Source organism: Periplaneta americana, chromosome 15 (genome assembly GCF_040183065.1).
Source record: "Periplaneta americana isolate PAMFEO1 chromosome 15, P.americana_PAMFEO1_priV1, whole genome shotgun sequence".
Lineage (NCBI taxonomy): Eukaryota > Metazoa > Arthropoda > Insecta > Blattodea > Blattidae > Periplaneta > Periplaneta americana.
The window spans coordinates 11,455,775-11,481,054 of record NC_091131.1 but is presented as its reverse complement, the minus strand read 5'-3'; the positions used below and the strand labels follow the sequence as shown (position 1 = coordinate 11,481,054).

Sequence of the window (25,280 nt, the reverse complement as noted above, 5' to 3'; positions counted from 1 at the left end):
TCATCATCTGAAGACTCAGATTCAACATAGCATTCATACGTAATTTGTAAAGTACGACAATATACTTACAGGTTATATATTTAAGTACGACAATATACGTAAATACATAACCTATAATATTTCCCCCAACGAGTGATTACTATAATTAGAAAAATGGTCTCTGCATGAAGGCAGTGCATAGATGACCATAGCGAGGTGTGATCTGTGATAGCGAGAACTCGCCAAGTGTGTGGAGGAAGGCTCTTCGCCTCTTTCGCGCAACACATTTCTCGCTAACGAAAACTCTTCAAGTGTGTTACGGGCCTTAGATGGTTGTGATGTAGTTTAGTTTTAAAATGGCGACTGCACGTGAAACACGTACAAAGCAGAGAGCCTGTGATTTAATTTCTCTTTGCAGAGCAGGAAACCAAAGCAAGCATTCACAGGCACAGTGGATAGGAGTACTGTCAGTCATTGGGTTAGCAGTGTCAGTGACAGAACGAGGTAAAGCAAGGCTGTCAGATCTTCCACACTCAGGATGACCACTTGCTGCTGTAACACCACAGACAGTTGAACGCGCCGATAGGTTTAATCAACACTCTGAAGAAGTTTAAGAGACGATTTAGGTGCGTTTGTCCCCATAAAGATGTCAACAAAATCCTACTTCTCCATGACAATGCAAGGCCACACACAAGCGTGCACACTCGTCAAGAAATCACAAAACTTGGGTAGACTGTTCTTCCTCATCCGCCTTACAGTCCAGATCTCGCACCATTTGACTTTCATTTGTTTAGTCCCCTGAAGGATGCGATCCTTGGGAAGCGATATGACGATGATGAGCAGGTCATAGAAGACGTCAGTACGTGGCTGAGAGAAGTCCCGCGCCGTGGCGTCGCAGTCTAAGGCATCCCGCCTAGGACTCGCATTACGGAATGCGGGCTGGTTCGAATCCTCATGGGGGAAGAAATTTTCTCATGAAATCCGGTTGCGAATACCAGCTATAACGGTTGGGGGGATCATCGTGCTAACCACACAATACCTCCATTCTGGTTGGATGATCGTCCACCTCTGCTTTGGTATGTGGGCGTGAGGCCAGCAGTCGGCTGGTCGGTCTAGGCCTTCACGGGCTGTAGTGCCACGGATTATTTTACATGGTTGAGAGAAGACCAGCTGAATAGTACCGAGATGGCATACATGCTCTAACATCTAGGTGGCGTAAAGCCATAGATTTGAATGGATTCTACTTGGAAAAAGGTAGCTAATTAATTGGGGAATAATGTGGTATATTTGGATTTGTAATAACACGAATTTGAATGAGAAAAAAAATGACGTGCATTACTTGTTGAACCATCTAGTACTTATACAAATCCAGACTTTTGTTTCTTCTTTCATGTTTATATTTTGAATTCTAACCGCTTCTAAATATAAAGATACTGATTAAGAAAACTTTTAATTTTTCAGAGATCTTGGAGATATTTCTGATACATGTGTGTGTATGTGCGTGTGTGTGTGTGTACATATGAATTGCAAATTCATGTTATGTAACTGCAAATGTATGCACTGTCAGTGTATAAAAGTAAAGTTACTCCTGTTAGAAGAATCCTGGATTTAGTGATCTCAATGCAGCAGCGAGTGTTTCACAGGGAAGTGTAACAAAATGGGAAAATGCGATTTTCTAATACAAACAGCTTCAAAATAAAATTAAAATATGCTCCCTTCCATGATACCAGTAGATAGTAAGCATTCGTTTTCTGCCTACAAACTTGTGCTAACAGACAAAAAGTGTAAACTGTCTCTCAAAGATTATGAAAAATTACTGGTTCTGTATTGAGTGCAATTATGGAAAGTATATGAGGTTAAAATGAATGAATCTTAAAGTAGACTTAAATTTGAGGAAAAAAAATAATGATTCACTTTTTCATCATCACTGCATATTTCCATTCCATTTTAGTATGCCACTTTCTATACAAGGTGAACCGTAATATCTTTAATTTCAGGGGGTCATTCTTTGAGATATTTCAAAGGAAACAGTTTAATACAATTTTGCTCATTTCTGCTTCTTTTTCGAGATAAAAACTGTTTTATAGAAAATATTTCATAGCATGGTTTGGGAAAGTCATTGATTTAATTCTTACTACTACATTACTTTCAAGCCTCAAACAAGCAGTATAAGAATTTACAAAGAGGATTGTATACATTAAATGAAATATTAAAAGATTTTGGGATGGAAATTTCAGCACAAAAATCAAAAGTAATGGCATTTTTAGGACAAGACCCAGTGAGAAGTAAGATAATACACAATAACCAATGCCTCGAACAAGTGCAAAATTTCAATTATCTGGGTTGTGAAATATCTTATCAAAATGAAAAAGATGTGAACAAGAAAATTACCAAATTTACACAAATTCTAGGAATAATAAACAATACATTAAAAGCTAAATTAGTACAAAAATCTACAAGAATAAAAATATATAATACACTAGCATTACCCACCCTTCTATACGGAAGCGAGATTTGGACATTAAAGAAAAAAGACATGAACAGAATCAAAGCAACGGAAATGAAATTTTTCAGGAGAACAGCAGGATATACTCTTTTAGACCGAAAAAGGAATGAAGAAATTTTAGAACAATTAGAAGTAGAGTCAGTAGAAGAAAAAATCACCAGATACAAATTCAATTGGCTAGATCATGTAAGAAGAATGGAAAATTCAAGAATCCCAAAAATTATGATGCAATATAAACCTAGAGGACATCGTCGACTAGGAAGACCGTTAAGAAGACTGCTAGATGGGGCCGAAACAGGTCTACAGAGGCCTAATTCGTGAAGGATGATGATGATGATGATTGATTTAATTCACAATATGCTCAGTCGATTTAAGAGAGCAGTGTATTATGACAATAAATAACTGAAAGAATTATAATTTTGTCCTTTAAAGTGCAGAAATTTGATTTGAACAAATGTAATATTTCATTCTGAAAAGGAATTTTACAATGTTACATTTGTTGAGATTAAATTTCTGCACATTTAAAGGACAAAATTAAAATTCTTCCAAACATATATTATCTTAATACACTGTTCCTTTAAATCAGTAGTGTCAGAGTTGTAAGCTCCGAAACCGGTTGTGGTGCTAGAGACGTCCAGTCGGAGCGTGAACTTGCTTATGTCTGTGGAAGCACCGGGCAACGCAACGAGTTATAGTGGAGCGCTCCGCTCCGTTTAGGCTGTGTCTGACAACCCTGCCTTAAATTGACTGAGTATATTGGGAATTAAATTAATGGGTATCCCAAAACATGCTATGAAATGTTTTCATACTAAATAATTTTTATCTAGAAAAGGATGCAAAAACGAGCGAAACTGTATTAAACATTTTGTTTGAAATATCTCAAAGAATATCCCCCTGAAATTAATTACATTACTTACAGTTCACCCTGGTGTACAACTAGGGAAATACAGTGTTGTTTAAATAAATTTCTGAAGGACAAGATTTTTATAAAACAACACTCAACTAATAACAGTAGGTATTCAATTTAAGTAAAATGTGTTGAAATGTCATTTTACATATAATTTTTAAACCCTGTTTCTAATTTTTAAGAGTCTATTTTATAGTTTCATTGACAAGCAAACGTTCTCATGGGGGCAGATAAAACAATTATTTTGTTTTTCTTCCACAATGTTAACAATGTCAAAATAAGTGCTTATACAAATTTTGGCCACTTGAACACAATTACGAGGGCTGTAAAAAATAAGTTTCTCTGGGGTCGTTTAGATAGAGAAAACAAAACTTCATAGAAAGATTTATTGGAACACATGAGACATTTGCCATACAGTCAGATCAATTTTGTATCCCTGTGTCGTAGAAATCTACCACCTGGGATCGGAAGCAGCGCATATCAGCCGTCTGCCCCTCTCTGTTGATCCCACAGTATGACAAATACCTCAATTTCAGTGGGGAATATGTTGAAAAATAGCTCACCAGCTATTGTATCTGTTACAATAAATTTTTTCAATTAAATTGTGTTTTCTTTCTTTCAGAGAAACTTATTTTTTACGGTCCTTGTAATTGCTATTTTTACTTACTTACTTATGGCTTTCAAGGAACCTGGAGGTTCATTGCCACCCTCACATAAGCCCACCATCGGTCCCTATCCTGAGCAAGATTAATCCAGTCTCTATCATCATATCCCACCTCCCTCAAATCCATTCCGAGGTTTAGTGTTTGGTTTCGTAACAAGCTGTTTTTTACGATGATGGGTTGTTAGCCCTTCGCCCAACCCCCAAGCTGGAGGACCACCCCTTATCAGCTGTCCACGACTGCTTATTCAATATATTCGCAGCTACCCTCCATATCTGGAGGCCGTCTCCTCTATCCGCAACCTGAGGATGCGCCATGCCGTTGTAATTTCATTCAAGTGGCCAAAATTTGTATAAGTACTTGTTTTGACATTATTAACATGGTGGAAGAAAAAAATAGTACATTATGCAACGAGCCTATAATGGTAGTAATTAAGACGCGAGTATGTTTATGAAACGAGCGCAAGCTCGTTTCATAATTTTCATACGAGCATCTTAATTACTATTATAGGCAAGTTTCATACAACTTTTTATGCTCGACCATGTTTCTAACTTGAAATTATTCATAAGTATTCATGTTATTCTTATCTGACTGGGGAGCGGAACTGACCTTGTGCAATATCTCGTAAATTGTGAGATGTGCGCAGACGTGAAAGTATTTATTTTTTCCGAGGAACAAATGTCATTGACCTTGATATAATCTAGAGAGTAAAATGAACATTAATCTTGATATAACCTTGAAATTGATTTAGACATTGAAAAACGAGATGACAAATTGAATTTATTTGAATATTATTTACAATTAACGCTAATTATTATAGTAACAAAACATAACCTTCTGCGACAGTATCGGATTTCCAGACTCCGTGACATTTCGCTAGTTGTCTTTCGATTGCATATCCGAGAATAATTGATACTTGCGCTTTCATATTGCTACAATGGTGTTTTCTGATTGGTGGAACTCCTGAACTTTAATGAGTAGGTGTACTTTAATGACATGCATTAAAGGACTGCTACCAGGTGTATAATTACTACATTTCGGCATGGTCGAGCATAAAAACTTTTTTATCTGTCCCCATCATAATGTCTGCTTGTGAGCCTATTTCAGGCACCTAAAGTTAATTTCAGAGCGTAAAAATCCAAAGTCTGATGACAGTGAGATGGTATTTTACAAAGATGCATCCAGAATTCGGCATCGGATAACCTCATATTTGCCTTACAATTGGAAAAAACTCAAGAGAGGAGAGAAGGAAACCCAAACAAGTAATCAGTCCAAGCGAAAACTGAAGCCACGACTAAGAGCATAAGATAGAAAAGGTGAGAGGGGAATGGGAGGGAGAGGGGGAGCAATGGAGAGGGAGGAGAGGAAGAAAGAGGGAGGAAAAGAGAGGGAGGAAGAGGGACGAAGGAAGAGAGAGAGAGGGAAGAGAGAGAGAGAGACAGTGAGTGAATATGTGTATGCGTGAACGCACTGGAAGTTTCTGGAATTCTGAACTACATAATTTCAAACAGCATTTTCATAAAATTAACGTTAGCTCTGATAAAGATATGATCAGATGTAATTTGAATGACCTCTTCCCTTCCCTTTAAGGCTCGCTGTCTGTTGCAAACACTAGAAATATCTCCTATCAATGTAAGCATAACAATGGCAGGCAGGTAGGCAGGCACACACCAGTACAACATTGGAGGTTCCTTGCTGGTAGCTCTCTTTGGTGGGGGGTGTGTTGAAGTAGTCAACAGCCAGCTTAGAGTCTGAGATGCTACTCTTGGGTGCGCCCTCTGTCTCGGGAACACTCAGTATGGACTTGCTGCGTTCTGCATTCAGCATGGAATCGCTATCAAGTTTTGGAGGCAAAAGGTTGGTTGGGCTATTGTCCACTAGGCGAGCATATGGGACATCCCGTGTCGTGGCGTTGTTCCCACTTCTGTTGGAATGCATGCAAACCTCTATTATTCAATGTAATCATACAAACTTAAACCAAAGTTCTAACTGCTTTCAAGAGCTTGGGAACTTTCAAAATACTTGTGCAGTTTAAAGTATCAACAAATGGACTTCTGTGAGAGATATAAGAAATATGTATAAAATATTTCAGAAAAGTTTGACCAACTGATCATGTCATTGACTTATCAATTTATTTTTACTTATTTATTCATTTACAGTAATTCTTTCCACATAACTATTATGGATACTGAAATGATGATAAGTAATTCAAATAAACCCATTTTATAAAGACAATTAATTACGAAAATAAAAACTAGCCATATCATATCATAACTTCGGACAAAATTATATACAAGAAATATCAACACTTCACACCATTTATTTAATTTTCAAAAATAATTAAATTAATTACGTTTCTTACAGGACTTCAACAATAAAGCTGTGAAATTCAATAAACACAGAATTTTCATTCTTGTGTACTCTCTTGTAGAGGTGACGCAAGAAGAGCTTGCCACGGAAAGCTGTGCGAACTTTCGGAAACGTTCGGATGCACTCGACCTCGCTTCGATTTGATTGGCAGTTCTCAGTCGTCTGCTGACTTGATGTTTCGAGTCAGATTTACCACAGCGCGTGTAATGTAATGTAAACCTTAACATTGTTGAAAATACAGAAGTACGAATTTTTTTACACAAAAATCACTGAATGAAATGACAAAGATGTTACAAGAAATATGTAATCGTGTAACAATTGATATTTGACGTTGTAATAAAACACTAATACTATATGATTTTATTAAAATGTTTCGATAACTAGGGTACTATGGTCGGTTTATTTTAATCTGTACTATGGTCGGTTTATTTTAATCTGTATATACTCCTTATGTTATGACCGGAGCCTGTTTCGTTTTTCATACATTTATAAACGTTATAAATAATTCTCTAGTTTGACTGTGTAACGTTTTATTAGTACTTCCTAATTCAGAGCGAAACAGGGGCATTGTTAAGTACATAGAATGTTATACAGAACTCTGTTATTTAACAAACACACTTTGAACTACATAAAACCCCTGATATCAGGGATAAAACGCAGAATATGTAACGCACACGCTGGCTTCTACCCGCTCTGCACAGCAACACTCCACGATACCAACAGCTCAAGACCGCACTTTCGAATGCGCCCTGTAATCAGCATTAGGTGATTCATAGCAGCCCTGTAACGAGCATGGCAGCATGAGGACCAAATATCGTTCTCTGCGTATCAGTCAAATGGGCAAGCTTTCTTTGCACTTCCTCTAACTCTTATACAATCTATTAACTATTAAATTATTTAAATTAATAAATAATGACTTCATTGTGTTAGCATTTAAAAAAAATGATATTATTGTACATGATTGACTAATTTCGATGTTATTGTCATCGTCATCATCATCATCATCATCATCATCATCATCATCATCATCATCATCATCATCAACATACTGTACCCCACCATAACAGCAAACCAATAGACAGCACTGGAACTCATTAGGATTCAGCAAATGATGTTATAAATACAAGGGCATTTTATTAGACATTTTTCAGATATTTTTAGCCCATCAACATTAGCCCCTAATTACGTATTTTATCGAATACTCCACACTCTCAAATAAGCCATGCACCCCACTTCTGAAAGGTTAAAAAAAAAAAAAAAAAAAAAACACACACACAAATTATAACATTAATAATCATTCCGTCTTTTTCCACGAGTTTCTGATGCAACTTTCCTTACATCAAATTTACGGGCTGTAGCACGATTTCCATGTTCCTTCCCATATTTGATAATTTTAAGTTTTTTGCTGCAAATAAAGGATCACAATCTCATACCTTTAATGGTACTCATTTTCAGAACTGAAAATATAAGACGCACAAACTATACACTAATCACATTTGAACGTGATTCTGACACATGTACTGCTAAACCAAACGCCATTTAACAATGTTGACAATTGAAATAAGTGTGTGGGAAGATATGATAATAATCCTGCCCAAATTCAACTTCGCAAATTTCAAGCGCAATAATTAACAATAACAATAGAGGCCTAATAGAAACAATAACAACCAAATTTCTTGGCTTATAAATCGGTGTGTGTGTATCCAATGCCCACCCACTTCACTTGCGTGATTGGGGTTCCGCATGCTGCAGATAGATGGCAGAACTGTGACCCATTTTCTAGTTGTACACCACTTCGGCAGGTCACACTGTACATGATGTGTATCTGTGAAGAGTTATGTCGTGTACTAGGGTGAGTGTATGTGTGTAAGTGTTCGTGTAAGTGTAGTGTCGGGAATGAGTGATGATGATGAAGATGAGGAAGGGAGAAGGGGAAACCCAGTGCTGGCCCGTAGCCTACTCCTGACGAATAGCACCAAGGGGGCCGCCAGGCTTAACATCCCCAGCCGACAGACGAATCCCTATCAACAGTGACATATGCCTTCTCTTCATATGCACTGCGGAGAGATTTGGGATTTAACCCAGGCATAATGGTGCACAATTTAGTGATTATAAGTTGTGCACCGCCATCTCTCCTAGTCTCCGAAGTAGAAATTTTATATTAAAATTTCTGACCCCGCCGGGAATCAAACCCAGGCTGGCTAGTCTGGAGGCAGACACGCTACCACAGAGCTAATTCGGCGGACTGCTTATAAATCGGTAATGTGTTAAATTTGAAAAATCATATTAAAGAAATTACCCCCAAACTAAATTCAGGATGTTTTGCTATTAGATCTATGCAAAAGATAGTAAATATCAATACCTTAAAAACAATATACTTTGCATACTTCCACTCGGTAATGAGTTTTGGAATAATATTCTGGGGAAATTCCACAGATAGTAACAGTATATTTCTATTACAAAAAAAGAGTAATTAGAATAATAGTAGGTGCCAAATCTAGGGAATCGCGTAGGACTATTTTCAAAAAACTACAAATAATGCCCATGGCCATGCCCACGCACCGACGCCATTAAAATGAGCACCAATGTTATCGCAGTTAGATCTCTCCCCGGTAGAAGCCTTAGCAATACCTATTGCAGGAGATGCAATGAGCATGAAACGTTACCCCACGTGCTAGATTTCTGCCCTCAGGGTGAATTACTGCGAATTGACAGACATAACACAGTCCGCTCAATAATTGCTAACAGATTAAGGGAACATGGTGAATACGAAGTATATGAGGAAGTTCAATGTCTTTCTATGGAAGGATCTACACGTGTGCTGACATCATAATAAATGACCGAGATAAAAAAACTGGTCTCATTCTTGACCCCACTGTAAGATTCGAAATTAATGAAGATCAACCAAAGCAGGTACATGAAGACAAACGCGCTATTTACCTTCCATGCTGTGATGATCTCAATCATAAATATAATATTCAAGATTGGAATGTCATTGGACTTAAGTTTGGTGCGCGAGGAACAATTTCCAACAAATTTACATTGGAGATCCTCAGAAAATTAAAGGTTCCTGATAAGACTCTTCAGACAATTGCATCAACCATTTTAAAATCTTCATTGAACATCATCAATCACCATCTCTATTCATCTTTATAATATTCAATGTATATTATTTATTTTCAATAAATTTTTATCGTTTTGATAGCTACCAAATCTTGTCGCAGAATATTCTCTTTTAAAATTTCATTATGCATTTTTTTTAACATTAATTTACATTTTCTTTTTTGTTCATTTGAATTGATTAGGATGGCGACATTTTAAATCCAAGATTTGGACAGCTATCATTTCGATGATATTCTCTCAGACATTTCTTTTAGATTTCTTCCTCCTCCTCCTCCATACTCTAAACATGATGCAATTTCTCATCGCCCCAAATACAACATTAATATTTTTTTTGATAATTGTAACCAAAATAATGGTTAACATGTTAAAGTTTTAAAGAATTCTAACATTAAATGCAAAAAACACTTGAATAAATTATCTTCTTGCAGCTTCTGCACATATTTCTTTATCTTCAAAATATTTTAAATTGTTAATATTCAAACTGCACAAGAACTTTAGGAAGTCCCATATACCTAATCTAAAAGCTGCAACACAAAGTGTTAAAATTATTTGAGATTTTAAAACTTGAATGTAAAACTAATTCACTATGTACTAATTGTGCTTCAAAAATATTAAGAAAAACTGCAGGGAAAATCTATAAAAATTTTCAGCAATTAAACTAGTACATGCACTAAAATAACAATTCCCCTAAAACAAATCACTTAATCCTCATAATAAAGTTCAAATGCAAAACTATTTCATGCTGTTATTAAAATAAATATTTTAGAAGTTCTATCTTTATGCATTAGCTTGCATCACAGTGGTGAGTGCTCCAGAACACAGAAACCGTGAAAGAAAGTGTGTTGTGAGAGTAGCGAGCGCAGGAAAGAATGCAATAAATGTTGTAGCAGGATTATTAAAATGTCGTTACCTCAGAAGAAGAATGTTATCAAGGTCCTAAGTGGACAGTTATTCCTGACAGCTTCATAGAGTGACAGTTGAAGTCTTGGTATGAGACAGATTATAGAAAACAATATTTAATGCCCATTATCAAAGAAATATGTAGTCATGGATAATTGCTTTTAATAATTTTAAAAAGAAAGACACCAAACACGTTATTGGAGGAGAATAACAAAACAGAATTTATGGAAGTGATTTCTTTTATATGCCAGGAGGTACAATCATCAATAGAACGGCACAATATATGGCATATGCAGACGATATTGTTATCTTATCACGCAATGTAAGTACAATGGATGAAATACTCAAACAAATAGAAGCTGAAGCAATCAAAGCCGGTCTGGAAATTAACAGTGATAAAACTAAATACATGTATAATATGAATAATGACAATTCTAATAAGATTAATTTAAATGATACTGATTTTGATAGAGTTTCCTGTTTTAAGTATCTGGGTTCCATGGTGAAAGACAATAATGATGTTATGACTGATATAAAAGAGAAGATTGCAGCTGGGAATCAAGGTCTTTGGGCATTGAATAAAACTATGAAGTCTAGGTGTATCTCAAGAAAAGCTAAAATAAGAATATATAAAACTATTATTAAACCAATAGTAGTATATGGAAGTGAAACCTGGACTCTATCTGAAAGGGCAATTAAGATCTTAAATGCCTGGGAACGGAAAGTATTACGGAAAATCTTTGGGCCTACTTATGAGCAAGGGTTTTGGCGAATTAAAACAAATGCTGAGTTATATGAATTATATAAAGATAACAACATTGTTGTTGACATAAAACTCAGAAGGTTAGAGTGGCTGGGACACGTAGCCAGGATGGAGAACAATCGCACACCCAAAGCTCTACTAGATGCATTACCGGTAGGAAGAAGGAAAGTCGGACGACCTAAATTGAGATGGCTGGATGACGTTCAGGCTGACCTAACAAAAGCTGGAATCAGAAGATGGAGAACACGAGCATTAGACAGGAGTGATTGGTCGGATGTTCTGAGGGAGGCTAAGGCTAAACTATAAGGGCCGTAATGCCGATGATGATGATGATGATGATGATGATGATTTCTTTTATATGATCTTCTGCAAAGCAATTATCCAGTGTATTAATTCAAATTTTTGTGCTTATTATTATGAAAGCAGTAGAGTTAATTTTATGGGATTATAAGGCATTCAAGATAACTGGCATGTGGTGTACCTTTCAGATGCGTCAACAGTGTTTTATTTTATTTCCAAGGTTTCACAACTACTTTCTGTCTACATCTTCAGCAACATATCAGTAAAGATGTAACCAGTAAGTAGCAAGAAAAAACCACTTTTGAAAAACTCAAAAAACGAATCTAGGAATTCTCGTCACTGGAGATGTCGTCATTATACCTTCTTGTCACTGATCACATTTTAGTCACCGGCATTCTAACCACTGATTACACTTTAGTCACTGGCATTCTTGTCACCAATCACATTTAATAATTTATTAATGTTTTATTGGACAAATTTAGGATTTAGATAGAAGGATTAGTAGGATCACAGAACAATACCCTGATTATAAAAAAGATGGTGATGTTCTTATGTGCCTCAGAGCCATCAGACACAATTTGGGTGGCAATTTTGAAACATAAAATCATGTAACATTTTATGCAATGTGGCAATTTTGAAACATTAATAACATAACATTTTATACAAATACAAAAACTTCTAGCACTGGAAACGATCAATACTAGATACCCTACAGAAGAATGGCTACACATATATACTGATGGATCCACCACAGAAAACCTTACTGGAGCTGGGGTTACATGTACACATTTTTCCTTTTATCATTCTGTTGGCAGAGACACAACAAATTATGATGGTGAAATAGAGGCTATACACATTGCTCTCCGACAATTATTAAATCTTCCCTTAAATAAATATAACAAGACAGTAATTCTTTCAGACTCTAAAGCTGCAATTCAGGGAATATGTTCAAATGCTACAAAGAAGTCAACAAAAATAAGAGAATGCTACAAAATGTTAACACAACTCCAAAAAGTTAATAAGATTGTCCATCTTCAATGGATTCCAGCACACTGCGGAGTCATGGAGAATGAAACCGCAGACACACTTGCAAAGAAAGGCACAACAATAAAACAAAAGTCTAAATTTAATTTCTCATATTCCTCAATAAAACGCTTGATCACTACAAAATTTTCTCATCCATACCTACAAGACATAGAATCAAATGCTAAAGACAAAAAATGGATTACACTACTTTCCAACCCAGATATAATTCCCCAGAGACCAAGGAAAACAGCAGTTGCAGCCTTCAGACTATTGACAAATCATGACTGTCTAGCAAGTCATCTCTACAGAATAGGTATCTCAGCTTCACCTGTATGTGTCCTGTGTAACGATCCAGCAGAAATGAATAAAGACCACTTGAAGACCTGTGAAGCATTAAGATCAGAAGAAACTACAGTTCAAAAGTATTGGAAAGCACGACTGCTAATGGCTTCATTGCCAGATGCAAGGCACTAGACAACAACAACAACATTTTATACAGTGTACCTATGAATATTTTATTTGTCAAAATAAATTATTATTTTTAAGAAAATGTATACTGATGATCAAAATATCGAGTGAAAGCCTCATCCATCATTATACCATTTCCTAGGATTATTACGAAGTGAAGCTGGAAGGATTCACGAACATATCGAGCGGGTAGAAGAAAGTACTTCCCACCCCGTAAAAAGAAGAAAGTGGAGATTTAGACAGAAGAATTAGTAGAATCGGAGAATGATACGCTGATTATAAAGAAGATGTACCTCAGAGCCATAGGACACAATTTAGGTGGCAATTTTTAAATATTGTGACAGCCGTGTCGAGAATCAAAAGAACGTCCTGCAGAAGAGAGAGCGCTGCGTGATACTGGCAGCTGTGCGCGGAGAGAGAAAGGCCAACACTACGGCGCGAGGCAAAAGGGGACGCAAAGCTGTAGGTGCTTCGCTGTGTGAGGTGAACGAAACCTCCCGAACAGACATGCGGAAACAGAAGCCGCGAGTAACAGGTGGAAGACACTGGAAACAGTACTTTCTGGAAACTATGGTTTAGTGATAAATAGGAGACGCGAAGGAGCCAGCCAGTTGTTAGTATTGGACAGCGAGCTCAACTTGTGAGTCAGCAGCACCCAGGAGTCTAGGGTTCGACATGCGAGTGAACTTGAGCAGCGTCCAGGCGGAAGCAATGCAGTTGGGAGACTTGAGTTCGAGTGCAGTGGACTGTCCCTGAAAGTCCTGAGTTCGAGTGCAGGGGACTGTTTCTAGAAGTCTTAGGTTCGATATACTGTGAACTTGAGTGAATGAGCTAGAAGAACTAGCCAAGGCAAAAGAACTGTGAACTGAGAACTGACAGTTTTGTGTTGTAAATAGTGCTTTGTGAACATTAGTTGAGGTTAGCAGTACATTGTTGTTCTCAAAAATCCAAGTGAATTGTCATTGTCGTCTGTGGAATATGTGTTGATGAGTGGAGTGAAATACCCATTGTTGACGGGAGTGTATAAATGCAGTTGTAGGAAGTCATTACTGTTGTTAATAAAAGCAACATTGTTGTGTGAATTACGTCACAATATGAAACATGTAACATTTTATGCAGTATGGCAATTTTGAAACATTAATCACGTAACATTTCTCAAAGTGTACCTATGGATATTTTACTTGTCAAAATAAATTATTATTTTTAACAAAATGTGTACTGGTGACCAAAATATCGGGTAACCAAAAAGTCGAAGTGACCAAAAAACCAGGTGACAAAATTGCAGTGTGACTAGATGGTACAAGGACAGGAGTTCCAGTGACGAGAATTCCTCTTCAGTTTTTACATAAGATGTTATAGAATGTGCAGCTGGTGAGTTTCATGCCCTCAGGATGCAGTAAGTAGGAGGTAGTTGGGACTGTGGAGGAAGTGCACTACAGGACTTGCCTATTGCTAGCCGAAGTATAGGAGAACCTGCGTCCCAGAGCTCGTTTGTCACCGTAACAGCTCACAGGGCTGGGTGACGCGGTGCTGAGTCTCGAACTACTGTCCTTGTTTGTCTCCGCTACTGAACGTGATCGTTCACCAGCAAGTGTGCCAGGGCTCTCACCTGAGTTCCGTTCGTTTGTTGTAGTCACCTGCCACAGCAACATTCTCATAAATACAATTAAATAACACAGACAAGCATAGGAGGAGATAGAACGATTTCGTTGAGAGGGGCACAATAGGATGACAAGCTAATTCACAATATGTACTGTTATCATGAACATACGCAGCCCCATATTTAAGTATTCATGCTCATGGGTCCGAAAAAAATTTGCACCCCTTCACCAACTAACTTATGCAAATCTTAGACATTTAGCAGTCAAACTATAAACAAAAAGCAACATGTAACAATAAATTAGTACAGGGTTTCTCACGTATGACGCAATCACCTGCCCACATCTCCCATGGCACATCTATCGCATATGCCTAGCACAGTTGCCATGTTACAGCCTGGCTTGTTTCTTGTGCATAAACTAAAGGTACGGTCACACGTCACTACTTTTGCAGCTATGCAGTACAAAAAACTGCGCAACTCTTGTACTGCGACGTGTGAACAACAGTGCAACCCGAAAAGTAGCGGTTACCGAACCTGCTGCCCGCTACTTTTTCATGCTGCACGCAGCTTAAAAGTAGCAACATGTGAACAGGGTTCTCAGGGTTGCAGCCGCAGCATTTTTGATATCAGTTTTGTTGAAACTTTTGCTGCAGTTGCAACCAGTGTTACCACCCAAATGTGCCAATGATACTTTTATTGTTTGGATGTATTTTAATGTTAGATGTGATGAAAATAAATTATTTGTACCAGTTCTTAAATGCACAACACAGTCTGAGCATATTTGCTGACGATATAATTCATTCTTTTAATTTTCCGTAGCGTAGTTTCAAACAGGAGGGTTGCCAACATTGATTACGTGAATATGCTGTTGGTTATCATTTAAGTATATAGGCGTTTTTAAAAGCTGTATAGTAAAAACAATGCCAATTTCTGAATACTAGTTAGGACAGAAAAGCAAATAATAGATAAGTAAGCTTTCGCATGAGTTTATTAATAATGCGAACATAACCACAAAATATATATTGAGAAGTCAACACGGAGATGGAAACCTGCAGCATGACTGCGGCTGCAAAATTAGCGCCCTGTGTGTGAACAGACTCACAACCTCCAGTTGCAACTTTTGCTGCACTCGGGTTGCGCAGCACGAAAAGTAGCGTGCAGCGTGCTACTTTTGACTTACGTGTGAACACGACACGCAACTTTTGCAGCTGCAGTACAAAAGTTGCGCAGCAAAAGTAGCGACGTGTGACCGTACCTTAAGAAGTAATGTGGCTAGATTAAGTTTACCTTTATTTACAGAAAGTGCTTAAAATGACGTCCCTCTGCTACTAGAAAAGCCTGGCACCTTTTGAATACATTAAACACTTGACGAATTTTGGCTGCCGAAATTGTTGAAATCACAATCACCGAAATGCTAAACAAAGCAACAATTTTCTCGAATCTTTCTAAAGGTACGGTCACACATCGCTACTTTTGCAGCGCTACTTTTATACTGCAGCTGCAAAAGTTGCGTGTCGTGTTCACATGTAAGCCAAAAGTAGCGCGCTGCACGCTACTTTTCGTGCTGCGCAACCCGAGTGCTGCAAAAGTTGCAGCTGGAGGTTGCGAGTCTGTTCACATGCAAGGCGCTACTTTTGCAGCCGCAGTCATGCTGCAGGTTCCCATCTCCGTGTTGACTTCTCAATATACATTTTGTGGTTATGTTCGCATTATTAAGAAACTCATGCGAAAGCTTCCTTATCTATTATTTGCTTTTCTGTCGTATCTAGTATTCAGAAATTGACATTATTTTTACTATAAAGCTTTTAAAAACGTCTATATACTTAAATGATAACCAACAGTATATTCACGTAATCAATGTTGGCAACCCTCCTGTTTGGAACTACGCTACGGAAAATTTTAAAAATGAATTGTATCATCACCAATTATGCTCAAACTGTGTTGTGTATTTAATAACTGTTACAAATAATTTATTTTCATCACATTTAACATTAAAATATATCCAAGCAATAAAAGTATCATTGGCACATTTGGGTGGTAACACTGGTTGCAACCGCAGCAAAAGTTTCAACAAAACCGATATCAAAAATGCTGCGGCTGCAACCCTGAGAACCCTGTTCACACGTCGCTACTTTTAAGTTGCGCGCAGCATGGAAAAGTAGCGGGCAGCAGGTTCGGCAGCCACTACTTTTCGGGTTGCACCGTTGTTTACACGTCGCAGTACAAGAGTTGCGCAGTTTTTCGTACTGCAGCGCTGCAAAAGTAGCGACGTGTGATCATACCTTAAGGTCGCTCCTATCTCGTCTAATTTTTCTTCGGTTAGAATGCTTGGTTTTCTAGTTTTCTTTATGTTTAACACGGATCCAGTCTCTCTAAATTTTTCTAGTAATCTGCATATCATCGATTTATTTGGAACATGTATGCCGGGAAATTTCTGTATAAAAGCAGACTGACATTCCACATACGAATCTGTTCTTGCACAGTTTAACACAATAAACACTCATTGCTCTCTAGTGTATAACATAGTAAAACTAAACCACACACAATAAGAATGAACAAACATGTACTCAGTCACACAGCAAACGAAACTAAACAAGGCTGAGTAACACGCACTGTTTACAGCTAAGGAGCCTGCAAGATTAATCTTGTTACGAGAAACAGGGGGAGGCTGCCAGCTGTGCAATCGGTGAGTGCTGCCTTCCTGCCAAGCTAATTCTTTCTGAGCAATGCCAAAGATCTCGAGTTGCATTGTACGTGAGAAACCCGTTATATGCTACTTTCTAAAGTAGGCACCTGCGACGTAGGAAAATATCGAAAATTTATTTCCAGGTCGATCATTTTTCATTTCTCAAAGTTTTGTCCCTCCTAAGAATTTGCCTCCCTAGGCCTGGGCTCAGTTGGCCCATCCTTAAATATGGGACTGAGCATATGAATGCGGCCACATGAACAAAAAGAAGAAATACAAACACAATGAAAAAATAAACATCCATTATGCCCTCTGAAACCTGTACCTTGCTTAGCTAGGTACAGCAAAATTACATTAATATCAAATAAGTATTGTCGACTTCCGTTAACAAGATCCTAATATTTTTGTGTAAACTACAGAACTGTACCATAATGATTCTGTAGGATGCTTCATGTTTGTTATCACTTGTATGGTCACTAGTTGTAGGTTGAATATCACCTTCTGCAGTATTAGCAGATGCACCAACACTTACACTATCATCTGTAGTATTAGCAGGTTCTTCACTATTACTAATATGTTTACTTCCGCTTTGTTCTATTCTTTTAAAAATTAACGAATATCTCGCAAACTCATTATCATCTGAAGTGAACTGAATAGACTCTCTCCAGAAAATGTTTCAGGCTTGTTCCAGTTCTTTCTTATCCGTACTATAAAAATATAAATCGCATAATAAATGTCTATATTTAGAAACATAACTTTTACGTAAATGTTGATTTGTATATTAATTTGGAAATAAACCTATTATAATCCTCAGAATTATGCTTTTTTCATACCTAATGCTAAAGAGCGACAGTAACTTAGCCAATATAACTTAAACCTGGGGGGGAGGGGACAGTTACATCCCTCCCCCCCAAATCTTCACCTATGTAGACAAGTAAGACATGAAGTAGGATTCACGCTGTTAGTAACAGTACCGACTCATTCGCATGTCATGACAGCTCTATCCACTCTATAGCATACACTATTTTTTGTTTACATCTTTCCCTCCTCTAAAGCTATCACAATAAAAAAATCAGAAAGAAAGATTCTTAAGAATCTCGCAAGTCACCTGCCATTTAGGGCACCGTTTATAAAATAAGGTCCAATAACAGTATTGCAGTGATACAAAGTGACATTTCACTTCGAACTTGCAGTAAGTGCATAAACTATTAGTTACATATTCTTTTGTTCACCTCAATGTTTCGTTTATTAGAACGATACATTGTAATACATTTTCGAACAGGTCTTCAAGAGGTTAAATGATCCATTAAATAACAAGTACCTAATGCCATTTAAAGAAACAAAGTCATTATTCGTATATTTAATGAACAAGATTAAAAGAAAGATATACCCATAGTAAGCTTATTAATTCTCCATTTACCTAAACAAATTTACTATTGGTTATTTTTTTTTTATGTTTTATTTAACGACGCTCGCAACTGCAGAGGTTATATCAGCGTCGCCGGATGTGCCGGAATTTTGTCCTGCAGGAGTTCTTTTACATGCCAGTAAATCTACTGACATGAGCCTGTCGCATTTAAGGACACTTAAATGCCATCGACCTGGCCCGGGATCGAACCCGCAACCTTGGGCATAGAAGGCCAGCGCTATACCAACTCGCCAACCAGGTCGACTACTATTGGTTATTAATGGAGAAAGATTCGACCCGGCACTGTGGACTAAGCTTCAGCATAGCTCAATGGTTAGAGCATCCACGGTAATTTAGGAACATTTTTCTCAGAAACTACTGAGGCTAGAAGGCTGAAATTTTGCATACTCCTATTTCATATTGTAGTGGAGAAGGATGGCCGCTTTCACATACTGTAGTTATCAAAATTATTATGGATTTTACAGCCAGAAAAGTAGGAAAAATATTTAAATTTTTAAATAATTTTTTTCAGGATGGAAATTTTTTTTTCTATTCACTGAATATTCATAATGTGATAAAAATGGCGAAAAATATAGTTAACTGCATTGGAAATATGCAAATGGTTTCAGAGAAAAATGTTCCTAAAATACATTATTTTTAAACTTGAAATTAATTATTATCTTTCAAGTCTAAAAATTTTTATAAAGTGAAATATATGAGGTAGAGAGATAACTAAAAACCAAAACATACCTCTAAATATTGTGTGTATGCTGTCAAAATTGTAAATTGGTAGATTCGAAAGTTGAAGAGTAATAGCAAAATATTTCACTCATACAAAACACATACGCTCAAGACTACCCAGTTCCCCTTAAATCATTTACAAGAACAGAGGCTCCCCAGAACTGGTGAAACAATGATGCAGAATGAGAAGTCTTGCTGACTAACCTTGAGGCCTGTGGTGCCAGTACTCCTGGGATTCCCCACCACAGTGTCCCACCCATTGACCGGCTCCTGCAGAGACACGTCTTGCGATCCGTATGGAGGTGTGTGGAACACTAGCTGGCCTTCGTGCAGAATGCTCTGGCCAAACCCTGGATCCCGTCCAGGCTCGTGAATCCTGCAAGACAAACCTCAGTGAGAAATCAAACCTATTCAAACTACAATTCTTAAAACGAACACCATCATATCAAGAATGCTAGAAACATATTCATCTACACTCAACATCGTATTTTGCCTTTATCATTAAGGCCCAGAAGTTCAAGCTTTTGCATACTTTTTCCTGGAGAATATAACTAGTATACAGGGTGATTCACGAGGAAAGGTAAAAAATTTGGGATGTGAATTCTGAAGTCATTCTGAGTCAAAAAGTTCATATGAACATAGGTCCGTTTTCGAACAATGGTGGAGCTAGATGCATTTTTTTGGTAAAAGTCTCGCCCCAATGTCAATCAGACGTTACCATATGGTGCTGATGTGAGATATGATACCAGGTTCAAGGGTGGCAATGAATGACGTAACATTGGAATCTGCATTGTGAGCGACGTGGATAAGTTCATTCATCTCACAAACCGGGTGATGGGGCATTACAAATGTCCAATCGCCTGCCCTTGTCTAATGTAATGACACAGATCCCGCGCATAACACAAATAGGCTACACTATTGCTTATCAGTTCACAGCAGGTCAGTCAGCTACTTACAGTACAGTAGTTATACAGGTACAGTTATCAGAAGTGTTAAGTTGTGTTTTTCAAGATGCCTTATAAATTTTCGACTGCAGAATACGCCGATATTGTGTATGTTTATGGTTCGTGTGATGGAAGTTCCTTGCGTGCCGTCGCTGAATATGAATGACGCTTTCCGAACAGAAGAGTACCATATCGAAGAGTATTTACTATCTATGGGGTTGGATGTAAGACTTGGTATACCAAAAGAAGGTGAAAACGAGAGAGGCGCTAATCGACCGCATTTTGGATGCTGCACGCTGCATAAAGAACAGCCACATGCAACTCTCCAGAGCGATGAGCGCGATTCATGCCCGAGCGCAACAGTGCATTGAAGCAGAAGAAGGTACCTTTGAAAATGTGCGAAAACATCGATCCCAACATCTACAATATTAGGTATACGTGAATATAAACTTTAAATTTGTCCGTTATCTGTCTCTAAATGCGAGTTAGTACAATGGAATCCCAGAAGTTCTTGTGAAATCAAAGAGCCATATCTCCGTAACCGTTCGAAAACGGATCTATATTCATATGAACTTTTTCACTCAGAATGACTTCAGCATTCACATCCCAAATTTTTTACCTTTCCTCGTGAGTCACACTGTATACTTAAACATTATCTACACGAATCATCTGTTTTTTATTTTATTGGTTTTATGTTGCATATAAGTGCACATTTTCGTCATTTTTAAATGTATAATATTTTCAGTACTTTAAGACCTAATTGCCACATTAATAAGATTCACAAGATTTTTTTCCTTGTGAACGCAAAAACCAGAGAGCATTTCTGTTGCTAATAATTTTTAAATACCTTTTAGTTTAAAGTCCATGCTTTAGGCCTTTATAAAGGAGTACAGTCACAGCTATTGCTTTATAAAATTTAATTTCCAAAACAATTTTCAAACTGGTTGTTACTTTTTCTGCAACACAATACTCAAAATTCTTTTAATAACAGAGTAAAATGTAACCTGAATCTCACCTGAATGCTGCCATATTAACACCTTCTTGAAAATCTTGTCGACTGGGTTTGAAAAACTTGGCCCCATTTCGATTGCCGCCAAAGAATGCACAGCCGCCAATACAGCCACAGCGCCCCACCGTTTTGGTGCTGCTGCCTTCACCAGACCACAAGAACCAAAGCCGCTTGTGTGCTTCGTCGTGTGTACGTAGGTATCTGCAGCAGAACCAATCAACAACTATAAAGGGAAAAATCGACGTCATGAAGGCAATACATACTTTCTTATTATACATTTTACTCATTTTTGCAAAAACTGCTTTAAGGTGTCCCTACTGATAACACACTGTAAGATGACTGAAATGTGACGTTTTTTCATCTTTCTTATGAGTAAGTTAATTATTAAGTTGTGGTAATGAAAGGTAACTCATTTTTGTTTCATATTTTCGGTGATACTCTGAGCATGCATGATATTGGAAAGCACAGTTTTGCGCATGCTAGCTACTCGTCTATTTGTTTACAATAATTGGGTTTTGTTCATATTTAGTGTACAGATACTGTACGAGTTAATTCAACCAGGAATGAAGCTTATGAAGTACAGGAACCAACTTAAATAATTACTAACTATTCTGCATATGTAGACGTGAACTTAGGTTTATATAGGAAAATCCATGACATGCAAAAAAAAATTACAGAATCCTGAGGGATGAGGTGAAAATGCAGAATAGTGCAGCTTGCGAGAAAATGAGCGGAACTGTGGTATGGAGAAACTCGAATTAGCTTTCACCACCACCACTGCTGCCACTGCCACCGCCACTGCCGCCACCACCACCACCACCACCACCACTGTCATCATCGTCGTCATCATCATCATCCCTGTCGTCGTCATCATCATAATTTCATTACCCACGATCATTCAAGTCTTTTCAAGAAGTTACTTTCGTTACCAACTGCTTAAATTTGTTACATTTGGTTACTTTCATTACCAGTAGACACCCTAATCCTGAGAAGGTATATTTCCGCAGTTATCTGGAAATTCATTTTTTGCAGCATCATAATAGTTTTTCCTTACACTTTATGATATGAGTGTAAAAAATAATCTTGTTATTCCTGAAACATGCTTCCAAAAATATTGTGACTCTAGCTCCATAATTATGAAACGATAAGGGACTGCCTGGATTTTCCCAGTAAATATATAAATACATTACCTATGCTGTACTAAATGTAGGTTATGTTCAGGAGTCGGAAGGGACATTGCAGCCTCCACCACCAGAGGGCCAAGAGAGACAGAGCCTACCTCCAACCAGAGCTCTCCCATAAGTGAGCCTTCCATCCTGTTGAAAGAAACACGTGTTCTAGCAAAGTGTAATAACAACAACCAACTGCAATTCAAAGTACTTCGAATAGATGTTTTTCACTAATACTTTCACTTACAAATAAGTAGATACTTCACAACAGATAAATTCTTACCTGCTTGCGTTGTGTTGAGATCGTCCACTGCCCGTTGTGTTGGTATTACTGTGGTTAGCATTGCCACCACTGAAATTGCTGCCGGTAGCCACGAACTGCCTGACCTGCACAGCTGGAAGGACGCCAGTCACGCCAGACTTGACGAGATGTCCGTGAAGATTGCATGTGGCAATGCGAATTGGAGATGCCTATGAACAAAAAACCTCCAGCTTCCATTCGCAGCAATTTGGTTACAAAGAAAAATGACTCCACACAATTAAAAATTAAAAATAATGGCTTCTCTCCACCCAATAGATGGAGAACTTGGTGTACAACTATTAATTTAGATTGATATACTTCAAATGTAACCATTTTTTGACGAGACAATAAAACCTAACCTAAGAATGAAGAGTCAACTGTAGCATCAAACTGCTCCAGACTTACGACTCACCCAAATTTGAAATGCTGTCCCATTCTCCAGAAGATACAAGTCCACAGCATCTACTGCCACTCGAGTCATCCTGTACTTGATATCATCACCAGAAGGACAGCGATACCGGGTGTCAGGATCTGACTCACTGCACTGCAGAGGAGGCAAGCCATGGTGACATGCCTTGGGCAGACGAGGGGGCCTCAGGTTGTTCTCTGCGTCCTTCGCAAGCAACACGAATGTTTCCAGACTCGTAACAAGATGATGAAGCTGCAAACAAACCAACATGCCACCTGAATGCCATGCTTTCACTTTGCTTCAGATGTTGGAGCCAACTGCAGACACCAATGGTTACTTGCTCTAAAGAACATTCACCTTATTGAACTCATGGGGGAACAAAGTACAGGGCAGTAGTTCCTTGTTATACTGAACTGGTTAAAAGAATGATTGTGAATTAAAGTGAATAGTGAAGATACAAAGGACTAAGTAGATGAGGGCAGAAATGTATGAAATCTCGAAGAAGTATACTAAAATATAATAGACTAAAGCAGGCATTTCCAACTGGCTCTGTGACGTCACATATCTCTGCTCTCGTGTTCTTTGAGAGGGGAAGCATAGGTGAAAGAGCAAAGTAAGGGGAGTGGCAGTGGAAGGGATGGAGATGTTTAAATAGCGGAGACACAACATTACCCTTCCTCACGTGCTCTACTAGCTCTCCTCCAAGGGGAGAAACGAGCTCCGACGTCACAAGTTGGCCAGTTAGAAATGAACTTGTGATGATATGAAAGAAAGAAAGAACTATTAAAGTAATCTGAAGAGAGAGAGACAGAGAGAGAGGGGGAAGGGGGAGGGGAGAGGGAGAAGGAGAGGGAGAGGAGGGTAGAGAGAGAGAGTGTGCGTGTACGTGCGTGCGTGCATCTAATGCCTACCCACTTCACTTTGCGTGATTCGGGTTCTGCATACTGTGGATAGATGGCAGGACTATAACCAATTTTCAAGTTGCACACCACTTCGGTGGGCCATGTAATGCATGATGTGTATATGTGAGTGTACTAGGGTGAGTGTATGTTAAGTGTTCGTATAAATGTAATGTAGGGAATGGGTGAGGGTGATATGAATGTGAGGAAGGGAGAAGGGGAAACCTGGTGCTGGCATGTAGCCTAATTGTCGCATAGCACCAAGAGGGCCGCCAAGCTTAATGTCCCCGTCTGACAGACGAATCACTATCAACAGTGACATAATATGCCTCCTCTTCATATGCACTGCGAAGAAATTTGGGATTTAACCCAGGCATATTGGTGCACAATTTAGTGATTAGAAGTTGTGCACCACCATCTAGTCCCGAGGTAGAAATTTTACATGAAAATTTCTGATCCCGCCAGGAATCGAACCCGGGCCGGCTAGTCTGAAGGCAGACAAGCTACCACAGAGCTAACTCGGCGGACATAATCTGTAATTATTGTAACTGCAGCAATCTATAAATAAGGAAAATTACATGATATATCAAATATGAGTTGCTGTACACTTACTTGTGGTGCGGTCAGCTTCCCACTCAATTTCCCAAGTTGTATTTCCACCAGCCAAGCATACTCCAGAGTTTCCTCATCCAAGGTCCTGCCTTCATCACTAAACATTGCATGGCCCCGAACCTGAATTATGACAAATGTCATATGTAAAAATTGTATGCAATAACAGATGTCAATATCTCAGAACAAAAACTGTACGAAATTAAGAAAAGAGTAACATATATACAACTTAAGAACAAAGCCATACCAGTTTAAAAAAAATTAATAAAACATGTACAAAGGCTGGGACAGAACTGATAATAAAATGCAGGCTCTCCAGAAAGATGAATGGATGGATGGAAGGTGGAATACAAGTGGAGCATGTCACAAACCCATGCACGTATACACCACTCATCCAGGACTGTTGTTTTACCTTCAGAATTGAATTTTATACAGAAGGGAAATGACTGATCAATTATGCGTCGATTTCTGTATCTACATGTATGACTACTTATAGTCACT

The 25,280-nt window shown here is 38.1% G+C and overlaps 1 protein-coding gene across 6 annotated transcripts in view; it reads right to left on the bottom strand.

Annotated features, from left to right (window-relative positions):
* tweek (transmembrane protein KIAA1109 homolog tweek) overlaps positions 1-25,280 on the bottom strand; it is a 278,923-nt gene that overhangs the window by 204,449 nt on the left and 49,194 nt on the right. For 5 of the 6 annotated variants that reach the window (XM_069846680.1, XM_069846681.1, XM_069846682.1 and 2 more), the window contains exons 16-23: positions 24,783-24,902; positions 23,275-23,523; positions 22,845-23,032; positions 22,583-22,708; positions 21,399-21,593; positions 19,644-19,815; positions 14,451-14,641; positions 5,726-5,978 (exon numbers count right to left, since the gene is read on the bottom strand). In XM_069846680.1, the coding sequence (XP_069702781.1) occupies positions 5,726-5,978; positions 14,451-14,641; positions 19,644-19,815; positions 21,399-21,593; positions 22,583-22,708; positions 22,845-23,032; positions 23,275-23,523; positions 24,783-24,902 (1,494 nt within the window). The remainder of the gene's footprint in view (positions 1-5,725; positions 5,979-14,450; positions 14,642-19,643; positions 19,816-21,398; positions 21,594-22,582; positions 22,709-22,844; positions 23,033-23,274; positions 23,524-24,782; positions 24,903-25,280) is intronic. The other variant, XM_069846685.1, reaches the window with a different exon arrangement.